This window comes from Cebus imitator, unplaced genomic scaffold (genome assembly GCF_001604975.1).
Source record: "Cebus imitator isolate Cc_AM_T3 unplaced genomic scaffold, Cebus_imitator-1.0 Scaffold596, whole genome shotgun sequence".
NCBI classification, from domain to species: domain Eukaryota; kingdom Metazoa; phylum Chordata; class Mammalia; order Primates; family Cebidae; genus Cebus; species Cebus imitator.
In genome coordinates, this window is record NW_016107911.1 from 639,600 (window position 1) to 660,305 (window position 20,706).

The 20,706-nt window shown below is 35.8% G+C and overlaps 1 protein-coding gene across 12 annotated transcripts in view; it reads left to right on the top strand.

The window, feature by feature from the left end:
• The window catches only part of CCDC91 (coiled-coil domain containing 91), a 385,716-nt gene that overhangs the window by 320,836 nt on the left and 44,174 nt on the right, over nt 1–20,706 (top strand). Inside the window, exon 13 of one of the 12 annotated variants that reach the window (XM_017516588.2) lies at nt 1,382–1,465. The exons of the other annotated variants lie outside the window; for them this stretch is intronic. Coding sequence (XP_017372077.1) covers nt 1,382–1,465 — 84 coding nt within the window. Of the gene's footprint in view, nt 1–1,381; nt 1,466–20,706 lie in introns of those variants that run through there. 12 annotated transcript variants of the gene reach the window in all.

Sequence of the window (20,706 nt, forward strand, 5' to 3'; positions counted from 1 at the left end):
GCTATGTGTGAATTTGATACTGCCATTTTGATGCTAGCAGGTTGTTTTGCCCATTAGTTGACGCAATTTCTTCATTGTGTGGATGCTTTTAAGCTAAAAATTTTTATATGACTTCTGTCTCCTCTTCCGTCATATTCAATACATAGTGAAATCTGTCTTCAGTATATAAAGAATCTGTTATATATTGCTGTCAACTCTGTCAAGTCCTTTGCTGTCACCGCTGTCCAAGCCATTATCATGTTTTGCCTGACTTCTATGGTATCCTTACTTCCACTCTTACACTCTAAAGTTTACATGGCTTCTTACATTTGCTTCTTTTTTCACACAAGCTACACGTGTAGGCATGGCATGCTTACGTCACATAAAAGATTCTTACATGTTTGTTTGACTTATCATAATGTAGACCAAGGAAAAAAATGCCCTGCCTGGCAGCTAACTGACTTAAGTGAAGTTTAGTAAAGCAGTTTCCCTATAGTTATAAATTAATCTGTGGAAATTCTTTTGGAGTTGTCATTTCAGTTTTAGAAACTTGCAACAAAAATGACAGATCAGCAGTGGTACTCACAGAGAAACCTAAACTCTACACTTCAAGATATAAAAGCTGTTTCAGTAGTACTGAAAATAACAACAGTTACCCATTGTAGTATCTGCCAAATGGACTAATTTTTTACCTCACATTTTTAAATAAATATTTTGCGGAAATATTTGGCAAAATTATTCAGCAAGAACCAGAAAATCTTTGCCTTTCTTATTTTTTTTTTTTCCAAATTTCCTTGCACTAAGAATCATTACTATTTGCCTTTTTTTCTAATTTGGGATGTGGGAAAACTAATTGATTCTGCATTTTATATACCAAATGATGGGAAATAAAAGATTTTTGTACCCTGCACTGAAATGCCATCTTACTGGCTTCTTCCTATTGCTGCCAACCTGAGAGAGGCACAATATTCCATGGCCCTGAAAGAGTTATTCTGCAAATTAAATGCTACGGTAACTTAGAGAATTGAGTTTCATCTTTCCACAGTAAAAAATGAAATTAATGAAAGCGTCTGTAAAGGAAAACCCAAAGTGATAATTCATTTCTTTCCTTGTTTAAGAAACATGCAGTTACCAGTGCTACACTCCTCTCCTAATGAGCCTGATGCCAGGAATTACAGATTCAGATTTACCACACAGAGTCTTGACCCATAGCTATACCCAAAGAGTAACCACATCCAAGACACAGAAGTAAAGCCAAAAATAATGAAAACTTCTGTATCTGAAAAGATTCTTATTTAAGATCTCAGGTGAGTCTATAGAATTGTGGACTCAGGCAATCAGACATCAATAAGACATTCAGTTTTTTTTTTTTTTTTTTTTTATTTTTTTTTTCTTCCTTAAGTCTTCCCTAGAAGTGCTCCAACAGAGAGCAAACAGAGATGACTGCTTAAACAGCACCTTTGCACCACAGAAAAATTTCCTTTAGGTAAGCAGTGTTTCAATTCCTATGTAGGTTTCACTGTATGTAGATGTGTATTAGGGCTAAAATCAAAATCAAATTAATGATTAACATATTTCTGGGAGCAGAGGCAAATTACTCTGTCTTATTTGTATTTACTTTGAAGAGTTAAATGTTTGATGTGTATGTAATACATAGCTACTCTATATCTATAGGGTCCTTTAATTGCAAGCAATGGAAAATGAATCAGACTAACTTTAGGGAAAGGGAATTTGTTAAAAGGTTATCAGAGGCATGATAGGAAGCTGTATACCAGATTTGGTAAGGGGCAAAAGAGTAAGACACCTTTGGAAACTCAGAGGCAGCAACATTAGCAGTGCTCTCATAGTGAAAAATAAACTGGCCAGGGCATCATTACTAGGAATGGACAAAACCATTCCTGTGTCTTTGTTTCTCCTCTGACCATGTAAATTCCAAGGAGGAAGCATCTAATTGAACTAGTTTGGCTCTTTGCTAGGGAACATGCTTGCCTCTTTGCTAGGGAAAGACAAGATTCCTAATTACAGTCCAGTGAGTAAGAATTAATTCCCCAATGGAATTCAAGTTGTCATTAGGAAGGAGAAATAAATGCTGGAAGCCAAATGTTTAACACAGCCACTATTTATTCGTTGTATGTGGTTTACCAGTCACTGTGTTTCATGTGCATTATCTCATTTAATGCTTATGACAGGGCCGGTAGTTCAGATTCTGTTATAATCCTCATTTTACAGGTAAGAAAACTAAAGCTTTGAGAAAGGTTAGATAACTTGTGCAAGGTCACACCACCGGAAAGTGGCAGAATCAGAACTTCAGAGAGAATACTCATATAAAACCGGACTCCATACGTCCTCTTGATAGAGCTGTGTATTAGCATTGATGACAATATTTACTGAATCTGTCCCTCAGGGGTAAAAAGACAAAAACGAAAAGATAACATGGTATATAAATAGATCAAATCCACCAGTAGTCACATAAAATTTAGACATTCTTTATAAGAATCAAGCTTTGGGAATAAACATTATATAAATGCAGAATTCGTATGTGTGCAGATAATTTTTATCTGATGCAAATTCATGATTTAATTTCTTAATACAGTGAAGGATTTGAATATATTTGTGAATGATAGTCTTGATCCTGCAAATCAAGCTTTATAAATAGGCTTGTATCCTTCTTGGTTTATAGGGAAGAGATTAAGGGGTAAAAAACTTCCAGTGTTCTCCAGTTACATAGTGACTGCCATCTGAAGATGTGAAACAATCTTAGTAATCTCAAGAATGAAATGAGATAATGAGCATAATGTGACTGGTAAACTCTAAACCACACTTTTGTAATCTCAGCATATTGACATTTTGGACCAGATAATTCTTTGTTGTGGGGGCTGCACAGTCACTGTCCCATCTGTAGCAGCATCTGGTGGTCTCTACCCAGTGGATGTCAGTAGTAGCCACCCGCTAGTTGTTACAAACAAAACAGCTGACTCCAAAAGCACTGCCAGTTTTCTCAAGGACATACTTCTAATCACTAAAGTAAGTACTCTAAGTTATAAAGATATTTTTCCAAGGGACTTGTACAAATTATTCTGAATGTTTCTCAGTTGTCTTTTCTTCCTTCCCTCCCTACCCATGCCATTTTTCTAAATTCATCTTTGGAGAAAAAAACTGTTTACCATTGAACAGAATGTTCTTCCTAATTCCTTCCAGCTCTAGAAGTTAATTAATGTCTTTTATTGTGCTAGCTCCAGATTTAATAATCAGCTAATACTAGATACTAGTACAGTCTTACCAGTTTGTCTTAGGTGAGATAGCTTCAAAAAGGCCCCTGTGATAGAGATTTACATGCAGAAAATTCATTAGGAAATGCCCTGGGGCTCAGCATGTATGGGGGAGGAGGAAGCGTAGGATCCAACAAAATGTAGTTGCACAAGGAATTTGGCTGAGCCCTGGAGTGGGCATGGCCCTTCAGGGTTGAATCACTTTAGGGAAAGCGGACTGAGCTTTGGTACCCATATACTGACCATTCATTGAATGTGGGAGGCTCTCAGCCAAGGTAGCAGTTCTTGGAGAGGGACTCAACAGAGTACCACAAACCACTACCAGCAGCTGGAGAAATTAGTACATTAGTCCTCAAGGCAGGCTCTGGGTGGTGCACTACAGTCCGTGTTTTGTACACTCAAATCCACTTCCTCTATATAATAATTTATTTTAGCAGCTTCTCTAGAATTCCGTTAGTTTCTCTGGTCTTTTCTGGGGAGACTTAAAAGAGAAAAGTTAGTGGGAGAAGCTATAACTCCTGCTACAGCTGTTCTCAGGAGCCAACTGATTCTCATCTCTCTTTTTTCTTCTTTTTTCTAGATTTCTCTTATGTTTGGTTGAACTCTGTTTGTTGTAGGGGTTTACCTGATGGGATAACACATACCTGTATCCATGGGACCTATAAGGCCCTGGCTGTCATGTTATGGCTATGACTGCTGTGCTTGTCTGTTTACAGTCAAAAATAGGCACGGGAATACCAAGAGATGCCCTACTGGATCACTTGGATGCCAATCATAGTTTTACTTTATCCCATTGTGCAACAGCCTTACCTCCTTTTATTGATCAGGATCAATTACGTCTGCTTTATTTCCTTGGCTAGAGTTCTTGACATGTGGAGCCTGAAGTGACCAGGTGACAGTAATAGCTTAAAGTTTAGTGGGACTCATTCTGTATCCTCTGGTGGAAGCATCCCCCATCCAGGTCAGGACCTCTAAAGCCCAGAGATTGCAGGAATGAGAAGTACATATTGCCTGAGTCAGTTATGAAGAATGGTGATAAGTATGTAGGGCCACTCTTATTTCTACCCCTTGGTTTCTGAACCCATAAATTCTACTTCTGGGAAACATAGCAAACATAGCTCTATTTAATGGTTATTGATTTAGGGTGTATCCTGTGACCTAGAGAATGGATTACAGGATATCATCTCCAAGGTGAGGTCTTAGCTGTGCCTTCACTAGACCATCCCATCATTCTATTAGGCCAGTAAGTTCTAGTTGTATAGTCTGTGATAAGACTTCTGTCTGCCACAGCAGTTATGGAATTTCTGTTTCATATCATGTAGACTGCTTTCTGTATGCTACCAAGAGCCACCATAGCAGTGTCTTAGCATCTTCTCCTGTAGTCTTGCTGGAGTGTTAAATGCTGTGAGGGAATGTTCCCATATCAATAATCTCTCCATTATACAAACACGGACTCTATCTTCTCTTGATCTAGCACTCTCTCATACATAGTTTCCTGCCTCCTGTGGGTACACATTGGCTAGGTCCTACAGTTCCTTTGATATATAGTGCCTTTCTAAGCTGGATTATGATGTAACTTGATTCATGGCATTGGTCTGGGATCCAAATGAGGAGGTACAAGGTAGATTTTGGTGACAGGATAGGGGTGGTAGTAGTGGAAGTATATGTGTCATCATGAAAGACTGAGGACTATTATCTTCAAACAACAAAGAAATGCTAGTCTCTAGGTACGAGTATAATATACATCAACAGTTTAATTGAGCTTATTTCTGGATGGTGACATGAGTGACTTAAAGGATTTAATTTATATCATTTTTTAAAGTTATCTTTAAAAATAATTCTCTATAGATAATCATTGTATAATTAAATATACATTGTATATAAAGAGCCATATATAGACTGCACATTGTATTAAAAGATATGTGTGATAGCTAGCCAGGTACTATCCAAATGAAAATATTTGTATTGCTCTCAGGGCTGATGATTATGGAAACAAGAGTGGGAAGAAGGAAACACAAAATTTCTATTTCTTACAAGTAGGTATTAATAAAGTAGACTCGTGGCAAGGCTATTTCTAGTCCAAAATGTTTGGTAAATGAATATTATTTTCCCATAGATAGGAAATCCATATGTCTTGATCCAGGAACTTGCCTCCTATTTCTGGACTGTTAATAGTTTTGCATGCTCTGGTAATGCATCAGTTCTCATCCTTGAACTCTTCTTTCTTGAGAGTATGATTATAAAACAAGTAGGGGTACCCATGTAGAAGGGAGTAGAGACACCGAGGGCTGAATCTTGAAATTGCAAAGGATGGAGAAGCTGGTTTTTGGATAAGAAATCGAAATAAAAGTTTCCCTGGAAGGCTTTCATGCTTTTTACCTAACATGAAATTATTTTCAAATAATTAGACTTTGAAAAACAGTTGGTATATTAGGATTCTCCAGAGAGACAGAGTCAACAGAGTCAAAAGGGGGTGCGCAAGTGTGTGCGTGTGTGTGTGTGTGTGTGTGTGTGTGTGTGTGTGTGTGTGTGTGTGTGTGTGTGTGTGTGTGTGTGTGTTTAGCAAGAGATTTATCATAAAGGATTGGCTGTCATGCTTATGGAGGCTGAGAAGTCCTAAGATCTGTAGTCAACAAGCTGGAAACTCAGGAGAGCTGATATGTGGTTCCAGTCTGAATCTAAATGCGTAAGAAGCAAGAGAACTGATGGTGTAAGTTCCAGACTAGAAGTTGGAAGACTTGAAATCAAATAAGGGCTTATGTTTTAGTTTCAGTCCTAAGACCAGAAAAGACCAACGTCAGGCAGGAGTTTGTTCATATTCAGTCTTTTTGTTCTAGTCAGGTCTTTAATCAATTAAATGAGGCCACCACATTAGGGCAGGCAGTCTGCTTTACTCACCCTGCTGATGTAAATGTTAATCTCATTTTTAAACACCCTTACAGACACACCCAGAATAATCTTTAGCCAGATATCTGTATCTCGGTTTAGTGGATACATAAAATTAACCATCTTAGATAATGATTTGTTGTATAAATTGATTTATCATGTATTTATCAAAGCTCTGTCATGTATTTAATCTTTTGAATAGTATAAAGAGCTGTGAGATAATTTTTTTTAGCTTGAGGAACACAACATCCAGACTCCTCTCTTAAGCCTACTTTTGGACGTGGGCTGGGAAGAAAGTCTTAGTGTGTCCAAAACAATGATTGATTTCCACAACCCATCACCTGCCAGATTTGCTCCTTCACAAGTCTTTCTTTTCTCAATAAATGGCATCAGCTACTCAAACCAAATTCTAGAAGTTATCCTTTCTTCAAAGCTCACACAGTCTTCTGAAAAGATTGACATATGCACTTCTTAATAATTCTGAGTTCATCAGCTTACCACCTTTCTTCATTGCATGCCCTGTAGCCCAAGCCACGATGAACTTTCACCAGGTCAAATGTGTCTTCATAATATCTCCTGTCATTTATCACCATCTCCACTACTGTGTCACAAGACCAAGCCACCATTATCCTTACCAGGACTACTTGCTTTCACTGTTTCACCCACTCCCACCTTACTGCAGTACGTTTTCCATACAGCAGCTAACTTCCCAGAACATAAACCAGATCATTGCATTTTCATACTTGAAATTGTCCAAAGGCTTCCCAAATGTCACCTCTTCAGAAAAGCGATTCATAGCCAATGTAGGTAACAATAACTGCATATTCTCCTCCCTGCATGTGGCGTGTTCTACCACCAATGCATTATTTTTTTTTCCTAGCACTTACGAGTAACTGTAACTGTTTGATCTGCTATTTCAAATGGTGGCTGTTTTCCCCTCAAGAAGAATGAAGGGCTTTAAAAGAGCCATGTGTTCCCAGTATATGCAAAGGTGTGTGATACTTTATAAGCATTCGTTAAATATTTGCTGATTAAATGAGAATGGAGGTCATAGCAAGGATTGAGCCTAGGGTGATTCCTTTTACCAAAATACTTGTTCTTTACAGTGGAGTCTGAGAAAAAGCTGTACTTGTTTTTTACTTTGTTTCGTGAAGGAGCTTCTGCACTGTGTCTGCCTCTCATATGTCAATTTTGTCTTGGGGAAAAAAAATGTGTTGGTGTGGTCCTTTGCTGTCATTTTATGCAGCTAGCAGACTTCTGTTTCCATCATAACCAGGAGTTTTGCTTGTTGTTGGCAGATAAACATTATTATCAGCCATGAGAAAATAATAAAAGGCTCTCAATTCTAGGGTACTCTAGGACTTCTCATGTTTTCAGTGAAGTAAATTAACTTCTGTTCTTTCATTTTATGGAAATTGCTCTGAATCTCATTAAAAACACGCATGTGTATGACTAGCTGGATTTTGGTACTTAACATCTTGTGTTCATCTTATTTTTTAAAAATCTTATTTTTTAAATTCCAACTACTTGGAACACTGATTTTTGGGTTTCTTTGGTACATTTCTCTATGAACAGATTCTTTTTCCAGTATATTTTCCTACCTAGTGTACAAATATCTCTCTTGTATTTGCAAGGGAAAAAGTACCAGGCTAAGCACCAAAGTTTATGCTTCTCTATCAATATTACTTTCATGTCAGTTTTTTTCCCCCTTCTCCCAAGGGAAAAACACCTTAAATCAGCATAAAGAATATTATCTTTAGCTCATGTGGAGCCTGAATTAGGAGAGAAATAAGTGCATCCCACTTTCTCTATTTTCTGTTACTTCCTTTTTCAATGTCATTTACTCTTTCAAGCAAGGCATATTTACTGAGGCCAGCTGTCTATCTAGCACAGTTAAATGTGTTTTGGGATAAATCAGAGGTCAGCAAAACATGGCTAATGGGCCAAATCCAGTTTGCCCTGTGTTTTCTTAAATAAAGTTCTATTGAAACACAGCTTCTTCCATTTATTTATGTATTATTTATGGCTGCTTTTATATGCTGCAGCAGCAGAGTTGAGTAGTTGTGATGGTGACCATATGGCCTACTGAGTCTGAAATATTTTCTATCTGTTCCTTTACAAAAGTTTGCCAACCCCTGATGCATAAAGCATGACCTCCATTCCCATACGGTTTATGAACAAATTGGGTTCCTTGTTAAAACATGAAGCAATTAGTGAATCAATAAATGCCAAGTTGTATGATACAGAAGGGATTTGATACCACAGAATGGTTATTGGTTAGGAAATAAATCTCATTTATAGAGAACTAATTAGTTAAGTTTGTCAAAATGCAGAAAGGGTCCTTATATGGCCTTTCCTCCCTCATGCTGTACTTTAAGTCTCAGCTGTGCTGTAAAATTGAAAGATATTCAAAACTGTTAGCAAAGCTTTTCCTAGATGTAAATCTTCCAGGACTCCCTCAAAGGGATGCTTGGCAGAAACAGGACAGGATTAAGATTGCTACATTGTTCAGAACCGTGCCTGGCAAGTAATAGATCCTCAGCTATTGCTTGAATAAACAAAAGAACATGCAAACTATAAAAGGAGGGAAATCCTATGCAGCCACATCATAATAATAGCTAATGTTATTGAGTATTCACAATGTTGCTGGTGCTTCTCAGCAGGAATGTCCTGATTCTTTAAAGATTAAGTGGTAGGGGGCATGTAAACCACTTAGCTCAGTGTCTAACACATGGCACATTGTAAGTATTTAATTATAGTTTTTACTGTCATTTTTTAGAGGAAATTGTTGACAAATTGAGCATCCCCAATCTGAAAATTGGAAGTCCAGAATGCTTCAAGTAAAAACTTTTTGAGCACTGACATATGTTGCTCAAAGAGAATCCTCATGGGAATATTTTGGATTTAGGATTTTTGGATTTGGGATCCTCAGCCGGTAGTTATAACATGAATATTCCAAAATCCAAAAAGTTTCAAATTCAAAACACTTCTAGTCCCAAGCATTTTGGATAAGGGATACTCAACCTGTGTTTTCTTTCAGAGAGAGTGCTAATTGTACTGATATGTATGAAAGTAAGAAAAACAGATAAACTGACCCTTGATTGCATCACTGTCTTAAGTATTAAGAAAACATTTGTATTTGATTTTCTGATCCTGTGCTAGTTTGTTAAAGATAATGGGTTCCAGCTCCATTCATGTTCCTCCAAAGAGCATGATCATGTTTTTCTTGTGGCTACATAGTATTCCAGGGCGTATATGTACTACATTTTCTTTATCCAGTCTGTCATTGATGGGCATTTAGGTTGACTCCAGGTCTTTGCTATTGTGAATAGCACTGCAGTGGACATATGCATACATGTTTCCTTATGATAGAATGATTTATTTTCATTTGGGTATATACCTAGCAATAGGATTTCTGGGTTAAATGGAAGTTTTGTTTTTAGCTCTTTGAGGAATTGCCCATTTCTTTCCACAATAGTTGAACTAATTTACCCTCCCACCAACAGTGTATAAGCATTCCCTGTTTTCCTCAACCTTGCAAGCATCTGTAATTTTTTGACTTTTTAATAATAGCTATTATGACTGGTGTGAGCTGGTATCTCATTGTGGTTTTGATTTGCATTTCTCTAATGATCAGTAATATTGGGCTTTTCTTCATATGCCTGTTGGCCATATGTATGTCTTCTTTCGAAAAGTATCTGTTCATGTTCTTTGCCCACTTTTTAATGGAGTTGTTTCTTTTTCTCTTGTAAATTTGTTTAAATTTCTTCTAGATCCTAGATATTAGACCTTTATCAGATGCAGTTTTTGAAAATTTTCTCCCATTCTGTAGGATGTCTGTTTACTGTTAGTTTCTTTTGCTGTGCAGAAGCTCTTTCATTTAATTTAATCTCATTTGCCAATTTTGGCTTTGGTTGTAATTTCTTTTGGTGTCTTTATCAAGAAATCTTTGTCCATTCCTATGTCCAGAATGGCATTACCTAGGTTGTCTTCCAGAATTTTTATAGTTTTGAGTTTTACATTTAAGTTTTTAATGCATCTTGATTTGATTTTTGTATGTGGCATAAGGAGGGCGTTCAGTTTCAATCTTCTGCATATGGCTAGCTAGTTATCCTAGCACAATTTATTGAACGGGGAGTCCTTTCCCCATTGCTTGTTTTGGTCAGCTTTGCCAAAGATCAGATGGCTGTAAGTGTGAGGCCTTATTTCTGGGCTCTCTATTCTGTTCCATTGGAACAACGGATGCGTGACCTGCTAGAGGGTGGAAAGAGGGAGAGGATCAGTAAAAATAACTAACAGATACTAGGTTTAATACCTGGGTGATGAAATACTCTGAATGACAAACCACCATGACAGAAGTTTACTTTTGTAACAAATATGCACATGTACCTGTCAACTTAAAAAAAAAAAAGGGTGAAAATGGAGGGCTTAATTTACAGTCTGTATACAGGTCAAATACTCTACCCAAACTCCTTTCTTCCCCATCCCCAAGAAAAAAAGAAATCGGTTGTGTTTTTTTTTTTTTTCCCCAACTGTACCATCCACTACTCCAGGTCTCAAAACCAATGATTTCTAAGATTGCTATTTTCTTACTTCTTATGAGGCACTTTGGCAGGGAAGAATGTTTGAAAGGCTAGAAATAACTGGAGAAGATGACTTGTCTCCCCATTAGCTAAGGATTTTATTTTGATGAGATACCTCCTACTATTGGTTTTGTGAAATGTGACTTCCCTGCTTTGACAAATAGTTGGTTTCACATGTCCACGTATTCTCTCTTGGATCTTGTAAAGAGGCCTCAAGAAAATAGATTGGGATTTCTAGAACATTTTAATAATGTAGCCCTGTTGATTTCCTTAATTGATTTCATACCCTTTTGGCTAACTCTTTAGTTAACTTTTTAATTCCGTATAGACTGTTTGTAAAATAAATTCAATGAATATAACCTTAAAAAAAAAAGAAAACAGTATTTAGAAAATGAATAAAACAGTGATAAGTGATAATCTAAAATGAGCTGTTGTTTCATCAATGCAGCATCATTATTTTTATTTGGTTATGTTGTTTATCAATAATAACCCATTAATATGTTTTAACTATCAACAAAAATTATAATATCTGAGGCTGCATCTACTCAGAGCTTACTTTTCTAAAAACTCACTTTAGTTTAACATAGATTCTATGATTTTTTTTCCTCAGTGAATTTTCATGAGGCAAGCACACCTGTGTAACAAGCACCCTGGCCAAGAAGCAGAATATTACCAACATCCCACACCCTCCCTCTCCATCCACCTCCTTCCAGTCACTGCTATTCCCCACAAAGGGAACTACTCTTTTACCATAAAGGATATACATTACAAAGACTAATTGAAAGGGGTTAGTTAGCATGTCATTTTAATTAGTTCACAGAAATATTATTAGAGCAATCTGGCATTTTAAGAATAGTCTTCTGACATTGAGGCACTTCCTGCTAAACATGTTAAAATGTTTTCTACATCATGAGTAATATGCTCAGACAAGTTTAATATAAAAGCATTCAGGAGCAGACAGTTATTTTCCTCTTCTTAAAGAGTGAGACAGACTTTACCTGAAAAAGTTAATGGTTAAAAAAAAAAATCAGTCTGTTGGGGTTTTATTAGAATGCTGTCTTGGTCTATTTTGTGCTGCTATAACAAAACCTAAAACTGGCTAATTTTTAATGATGAGAAATTTATTTTCTAGACCAAGTGCAGTGGCTCGTACCTGTGTTCCCAGTACTTTGGGATGCTGAGCTGGGCAGATTGCTTGAGCCCAGAAGTTCAAGACTAGCCTGGTCAACATGGCAACACGTCTCTGCAAAAATAGTTGTATCTCTACAAAACCATATCTCTACAAAACCACATCTCTACAAAAATTACAAACATAGTTGGGCATAGTAGCATGCGCCTGTATTCCCAGCTACTCGGTAGGCTGAGGTAGGAAGATTGCTTGAGCCCTGAGAGGCAGAGGTTGCAGTGAGCCAAGATTGTGCCACTGTACTCCAGCCTTGGTGACAGAATGAGACCCTGTCTCTAAAAAAAAAAAAGAAAGAAAAAGAAATTTATTTTCTCACAGTTCTATTGGTGGGGAAGTTCAAGACCAAGGTGCTGGCATTTATTTGGTGAAGGCCTTCTTGCTGCATCATCCCATGCCAGAAGATGAGAGGGCAAGAGATAGAGAAGCAGGCTAAACTCATTCTTTTATAAGGAACCCCCCTGAGATAACAACCCTATTCTCTCAATAATAACAGTAGTCATCCCTTCACGAGGGCAGAGCCCTCATGATATCACCTCTTAAAGGTCTCACCTTTAAATGCTGTTACAATGGCAATTAAATTTCAACATGGGTTTTGGAGGGGACATTCAAAGCACAGCAGATGCCTACTAGTCAGTCATGCAAACTAGCCAGAAATGGAGATGTGAAAAGTAAACTTGAGTGAATCTTTGTTGTGCCAGTACCCTATACATTCAGTAAGTTTATTTTTTTATATTTCACTGATGTCTGTTATCAAATTCATATCTCTCCTTCTCCTGTGCTCCAAAGGCTATCCTGACAATTATGTGTGTACTCTAAATAAGGTATGAACATCCAAGAAAATGCTTTGAAAGATGTCACATTTTCTGTTTCTTAGAATTATTTCCTCCTCCTAGTTTTTCTTTGTTTTACTTCATGTTATATGCTTTTAAATTACTTAAACAAAAAAGGATGTCATTGTAATTGTGTTTCCCAAATGTTTAGTTTGGCATCTGTTGCAAGGCCTTAGTTACAGGCTGAAGTGCCAAAAGCTCAAGCTGAAAACAAGAATGTGGTGGGCAAGCCTGAGATCTGAATTGAGAAGGGATGTTTATATTTTCCCAAGGGCCTTATTAGTGAGAGCCCAAGCCCTAAATGTTAACTTACAACACATTTAAACAGACTGACTTTTCTGTTTTGTTAAGTATAATGGCGTATCATCTGTATAGGTACTTCTATAAACAACCTTCTAACTGCTCTTTAACCTACTAAACAAAGTTATCAAATTTGAGGCTTTTTCTTCAATATTCCATGGCACATATTCACACATAGAGTTTTATTTGTTTTTATTTTATTATTTCCATAGATTATTGGGAAACAGGTAGTGTTTGGTTACATGAGTAACTTTTTTAGTGGTGATTTGTGAGATTTTGCTGCACTCATCACCCAAGCAGTATACACTGCACCCACTTTTATTCCTCACTCCCTTCCTGCCCTTTGCCCGAGTCCCAGAAGTCCACTGTGTCATTTTTATGCCTTTGCATCCTCATGGCTTAGCTCCCACTTATAAGTGATAACATGTGATGTTTGGTTTTCCATTCCTGAGTTATGTCACTTAGAATAATAGTCTCCAATCCCATCCAGGTTGCTGTGAATGCCATTAATTCACTCATTTTTATGGCTGAGTAGTATTCCATCATATATCTAGACCACAGTTTCTTTAATCATTGATTGATGGACATTTGGGCTGGTTCCACCTTTTTGCAGTTGCAAATTCTGCTGCCATAAACATGGGTGTGTGAGTATCTTTTTCCTATAATGACTTATTTTTCTCTGGATAGATACCCAGTAGTGGGATTGCTGGATCACATGGTAGTTCTACTTTTAGTTCTTTAATAAATCTCCACGCTGTTTTCCGTAGTGATTGTACTAGTTTAGATTACCACCAGCAGTATAGAAGTGTTCCGTGTTCACTGCATCCATGCAGGTATCTATTAATTTTTGATTTTTTTATTATGGCCATTCGTGCAGTAGTAAGGTGGTACTGTGTTGTGGTTTTGGTTTGCGTTTCCCTGATCATTAGTGATGTTGAGCATTTTTTCATATGTTTGTTGGCCATTACATATCTTCTTTGGAGAATAGTCTGTTCATGTCCTTAGCCCACTTTTTGATGGGATTCTTTGTTTTTCCTTGCTAATTTTGTTGATTTGGTGGTAGATTCTGGATATTAGTCCTTTGTCAGATGTATATGTTGTGAAGATTTTTCTCCCACTCTGTGGGTTTTCTGTTTACTCTTCTGACTTTTCCTTTTGCTTTGCAAAAGTCTTTAGTATAATCAAGTCCCAGCTATTTATCTTTGTTTTTATTGCATTTATTTTTGGTGCTTAACCAACCCAGGCAGAGCTGGACACTTAATTCATTTTAATCTAAACTTTGACGATCACCAAAAGACTGTATTTTTGGTGACGTTTGTATATGTATATATGCCAACTATAAAATTAAAAATATACATCAGTGCTTTCATTGAAGAAATAAAGAACTATAAAATGAGACACTCATATAGCTTTTGATTGCCAGATTTTTACAGAAAAGTAGGTAGGACCTACAAGTGTTCAGAAAATGTGATTAGTTTGCTGTTTGGCATGCCAACATTTAACAGGTTTTTAATGTGTATAGTTTCATTTGGTACAGCTGTCTTGGTATTTTCTGAAGACTTTAAACTCCATAGTATCTTTTATTTAAAGAAATATGGAAATACATCAGCAAAAATAACTTTATTTTTCATCCAGACATAATGATACCTAGATAGTAAATGAAATGACAGGTCACAGGAATAAGCCATACCCATGGAATGTCTATATGATAATTGTCTGCATTTGATTGACCACTCATTATTTGATTACTTGATCCTTCCATTCCCTTGCACAACATCATTTATTTATGTTAAAACAGAAGACAAAAGTTTCAGTGCATTGCACTTGCTGCATTGCATTGATTAGTTGGATCCTCAGAGAGGACACTGCAGCAAAAAGCAGATCTCTTAGGATAGAGTGACTAATTCATACGGTATTTAGTGGCATCACAGTTGCAGTATGCACTTGGATAACTTTTTTAAAAAAGAAAATTATTCTCCCTTCCCCCACTAATATTACTCTGTAACTTCAGTACATTAGAAATGATGTTTGGTAAAGATTGGTAGCATAAAACATTTTAAGTAACTTTTACCGGATTTTATTCTGAACTTTGTTCTCACCTATAAAGCATATGTGAGAAATGGAAAGTTTTATCTATTTAGATAACATTTTAGAATGCAGATAATGGCAGAAGGACCAATCCTATAGGAATTGTTTACAACAGTTTACTGTTTGGGTTGCCTAAAAATCAAATATGGTAAGACAATGTTAGTTAACAAGAAAAGAGAATTACTGAAATAGAAACAAAAGTTGCAATCGCTTTTATGCCAGCCTCATAGATGCCCCAGAGTTATGGCATTAACTTATGCAGTTTCTATCTAAAGTACTATCAGTTGTGCTTTGTAAATGCCCCTACAGGTTTTTAATGAAAAAGAAAGATCATAGGCCTTCTCTTGCTTTCGTTTCTTTACCATCACAGCATTGTCTAATTTTATGGGAAAACCTAGCATTAAACTATAGCATGACCTAGAAATATGTTTCATCATAGAGAAATATAGTATACAATTAGGAGTATGGGATTTTAAATCAGATTTTCTGGATTAAAATCAAGCTTTGTTTTTTATTGAATGTGTACATTAGACAAATACTTTAACCTCTCTGGGCCAGTTTGTTGTTCTGTACAATGGAGATAAAAATACTGCCTACTTCATTGAGGGTTATTATGATAAATAAATGAGTTAGCATGTGTAAAGTGCTTAGAACACTGCTCAGGAGATTAGAAGCTCACTTTCAGCATTAGCTTTTAATGCTTTTATTATCATTGGGATGAATTTTCCTAAATGTCTGGTTTTGATCAGAGTGTCTTTGGTTTTACTGATTTTGTCTTAAAGTATTTATTAATTTAAATATCTTTTTGTTCAGAAGTGATTGTGGCAACCTAAAAATATACTGTTAAAACTGGTGAATAGAAAATGACCATCAAAACAATGGGGTGAAAATGATATTCAGTATAAATATATATATGCTATAAGATCCTGCCTATCAAAATTATTCCGCAGAAGCAGCTTGTAGTTTCCTGGGGGAAAAAAACTACTATCATGTTTTACCTATGATAGTTATAATTTTAAGTTAATTAGCAACCTTATATTTTTTTCACGACATGAGTTAAATTTGTTTGTTTTGGCAAAATTTCATTGCTATAGTTTAAATCCATACCCATCAAATATTTTTAACATTTTTAGATGCTGTTTTTTTCTTTTTCACTATTCTAGCTATAACTGCAAATGCTCTACGTAGCAGAGAAAAGGAAAAAAAAAAAAAAAGGAGGCATTTGCCAATGCAATTTAACAAGTTTTCTGTCATACATATATTTTCAGGTAATAAACATAACCTGATCATTACAATTATTTGTTTTTACTCTTCATCGATTCTTAAGTTATTATAGAAAATTCTATTCCATTGGTTTTCAGTCTTCACATTAAAATTTCCAACTTTTTCATGAATTCTAGTGTCATTCATTTACTATTTTGAGCTTGTCCTCAAGTTCTCAAGCTGCTCATCTAAAAACTAAATTTTTGTTTTTGTTGTAACAGATAATGCACAGTGTAAAGCCGATGGCTTTATCGCTTGGGATTTATATTTGCTTCCTTATACCATAAGCTAGAAATAGCAACAGCATAAGCAAGTTCAGAAGTAAACAGTTCAGAGCTAGTACAGAAGCTAGACAAAGTCATAAAAGGATTCAGAATCATTCTTTGTACTTTTTCTATCCTTAGCATTGACTTATATCATTAAGGCTACAAAAATGACTGCTGGAGATCTAGAAAAGATATTTGTGATGATTGGAGGAAGAAAAAAAATTCAAGGAACAAAAGTGGGAAAGAACAAGTGTCTGTCCCACTTTTAAGGAGCACTGTTGAGGATCCCACCCAGTAACTGCCACTCTCATTTCTTGGCTATTTCCAGCTGGGAGGGAGTCTTGGGAATAATGGCCTGCATGTGTGCACATTGTTCCTAAAATTAAATGGGAGCTCTATTGGTAAAGAAGACTGCTTATTAGAGAGGCACTGGGCAGGCTTTTCTTTAATCCCTAACTTCTTACATCTTCTTTTTGATAGGTGTTTAGTGTTATTTTCCCAACGTCTTTATTTGAGAAGGTGCAATAACATCTAAGCTTAGCTTAGCTTAACTGAAAGCAAATCTCCTTTGCTTGTTTACAAGAAGTAGGGATATTAGGATTTTCTTACATTTTTAGATCCAGGTGGGAGACAGCAGTGATTTTAAAAGTACTGACAAGGAGGGTGTTTTCCCATGTGATTCCCTCAGTAGGATAAATCTGTTTTAAAATATGCCAGGCAGATGGTATTATTTCTTTGTTTGTTCATTTAAGACTTCAGTGATGAAGTATACACTGTAAAACCCTGTATGATGAGGAAGAGCAGCTTTTTTTATGTAAAAAGAAAAAAGTCTGTTCACAGTAACTTTCATTTGATTAAATCGTGCTTTGTTACCTTGGTTTAATTTTGAATACGAAGGAATTAGAATTCCTACTGGGAATCAGGCAGCTTTCACTTGTGTACGTAGCCAATTTTATCAGTAGTGGAAATATGAAAGTAAGCAGGCAAAGATTGTACAAGCCTAGCAGGTAGCACAAGGTGAGATTTGTACCCCAAATTGTCTTTATGCATGTTTCTCCTTTATTTCAATAGAATCTAGAGAGTAGTAAGTAGTCTGTTGTTTTCATATATAGCCACCAAGGCTACAGATTCTTTAAGACAGTGATTTTTTATATGACGCATTTAATGTGCCAGGTTTTTTTTTTTTTTTTTAAATGCCTCTGTTGCATTTTCAGGGAACCATTTGTATATTGCTATAAAGAAATCTTCCTGAATCTACTGTTTTTTAAGAGAAGATAATTACATAGTTTAATAACTGCGTCTACAGGGCTTTTGGCACTTTGACAGGTTTTGCATTAGTGTAATGCAATGCAAAAAACTGCTGCATATTTATAGCAAAACAGATTTTGTGCCAAGGCCTCTAGCCATAACTGAAGTTCTTATCTGAGAAGGCAGTGTAGTATTGTGGTTTAAAGACTAGATTGTGTGTCCTATGCACCTGGATTTCAGTCCTAGCCCTGCTACTTGGGCAAGTCATAACCTCAATAAGCCTTAGTGGCTTCATTCATATAGTTATCAAGAGAATAAAAATTTGGTGTTAATACATTGTAGAAGTCTCCAGTGGTAGCCTGTTCTTGAGTCTGGGCTGGATTGAGTGAGATTGGGCTATTAAAAGATTGTTGACTTCTGTTTTGTGTGCTCTCTCAGTGTCATGGCATGCTCTTGCTTTCTTTCACATTCTCTTGGATTGCTTTGGGGGAAACCAGCTGCCATTAGGCAGCCTTACAGAGAGGCTCAAATGGGCTAGATTGGAACTGGATATTTGAGGCCTGTCAACAGCTACTGAGTAGGCTTGAAAGCAGATCCTTCCCCAGCTGAAATTTGAGATGAATAGAGTCCCAGCATACAACTTGATTACAACCTCGGTAAAGAACATGAGCCAGAGGCACTCCTGTAACAGTGTCCAGTTTCTTGACCCATAGAAACTGTGAGATGATAAATATTTGTTGCTTTTCATTTTAAGCCACTAGGTTTCTGGGTGCTTTGTTACATAGCTATAGATAACTAATATAGCACATAAAGAAGTCACCTGTGCATAGGAGGAAGCAAGTACGGCCAGTCAAGAAGTGTTAACACTATTCTTAAAACAAGAAAAGGTCAGACTTAATCTAGCATTATAGGATTATTTGTCATGTAATGTAAAGTAAGTTTCCATATGTGTGTGCAAAGAACTCAAGAATAAGACTTGTGGACAGTCTCTTGCTTGTTTCTGTAGATTGAAACACATAAGGCAAAATGTCAGTCATTTGAGAATTTAAAGGTAGTATAGGAAGACAAGAACTTAAAGGTCATCTAATTCTTCTGCTTCAAGATAAGATTAGATTTAAATTGTTAAAGATCAAAACAAAAGGAAGATACATAGTAATTGACAGATATTGTTCTTTAGATTGGAACAATAGGATTGCTAAAATCTATAAAAGTTGAATTGATAAAAATACAACAAAAGTTGTGTTTCTTACTTGAGCAGCAACTTGAACGATATATTGGGGATCTTTATATTCACTTAATTTAGAAAAGAATATCCTACAGAGTGTAGTATTTTCATTAAACATTATCTTAAAGATGATATGGGAAAAGGTTTTTCATTCTTTTGGAACATGTAATCAAATTATATTAAAAACTTTATGTGGCGTGTTATATTAAAAATAAGTTAGCCTGCCTTGCCAGAATCAATTCATCTTATAATTGAGATACATTATTTACCACTGATCTCTATAAAGTAGGATGTGGAACATATTTACTAATATGTAAATATAGCCTTATGGATCAGAGCCTTGAGATAGCATTTCTGTGCAACTACTATAAAATTTAATCCATCTTTACTTTTTTCTAAAATTTTAAATATATGGCTTTTGTTTTTTTAATTTGTTTTGGAAATTTTTAGATTTTCTTTGGAAGTTGTCAGAGTTAGATAAACAGTTGTTACCAGAATTATTTTCTTTTTAAATTTATTAAACTTTACATATGGAAAGTTACAGTAGAAAGTCTATTTGGTTTATACTATCAGGGAAGCAAAAATCTTCATTCAACATTACAGTGCACCCTTCTTTGACCAACTATTGCTGCTTAACTTATAAAGTCAAATAATATTGTATTTTAAGGTAGTGTACCTGCACATTTGAGTCTGGAGGACATATTTGTTTATTCTGCTGAGATGATTTCTTGAAAAACAAAAATGAGTATTTTCATTTTCCAGTGGATTATATGGTAGTTTGGGATAAAAAGGCAGAACTATGCAAATATGTAGAACTTAGTTTAGATGACTCAAAACATAATTTACTTACCAGGCGTCTTAAAACAAAACAAAACATAGTTCTTTAGTTGTGCCCAATAGGTTTTAAGACCCATTTTTCATGCTCTAAAAGAGCATCTGTAATTCATCTTGTATATACTGGGATGTTACACAGCTTCTTTATACATTGACATTTTTGAACTATCTAAATAGATATGAGATATACTCTAAAGTCAAGAAGCATTCTCAAAGAATAGAAGGCATGAACTCTGAATTAGTCGTCTTCATGGGACATAAATGATGGCTTTGAGTGTTCTGGTGAAGAGGTTAGGCTAAATTTTCTGAAGTTCAAGGTTGAGGCACCCAGCACTGCCTTAGTTCAAACTACTACCCAGATTATGTTGAATATTTTAGAGTTGGAATTATTCTAAACATGTATTTTATGTGAAACTATTATCCTGAAATTGGTTCAAACTGTCTTTCAACATGATTTACATTAATGACATAGTTATATTCCCAGAGAGGGGATTTCATGTCCAACCTCCAGCTTTACGTACAATGTAGCCCTTCTCATACCAAATGTACTTATCTGAAAATATAAAGAAAATACTATTTTAAAAGAGATACTCTTTATGCTGATTATGCCAGCAATAAAATGGGTATTAGACAACTTTATTAATAAAACCAGTAATGTTTTAAATCTTAATTTCCTTAAGCTGGGCTGACGAGAAGCAGAATTTAAAGACACAAAAGAAATAATGACGTTGTTATTTAATGCAAAATGT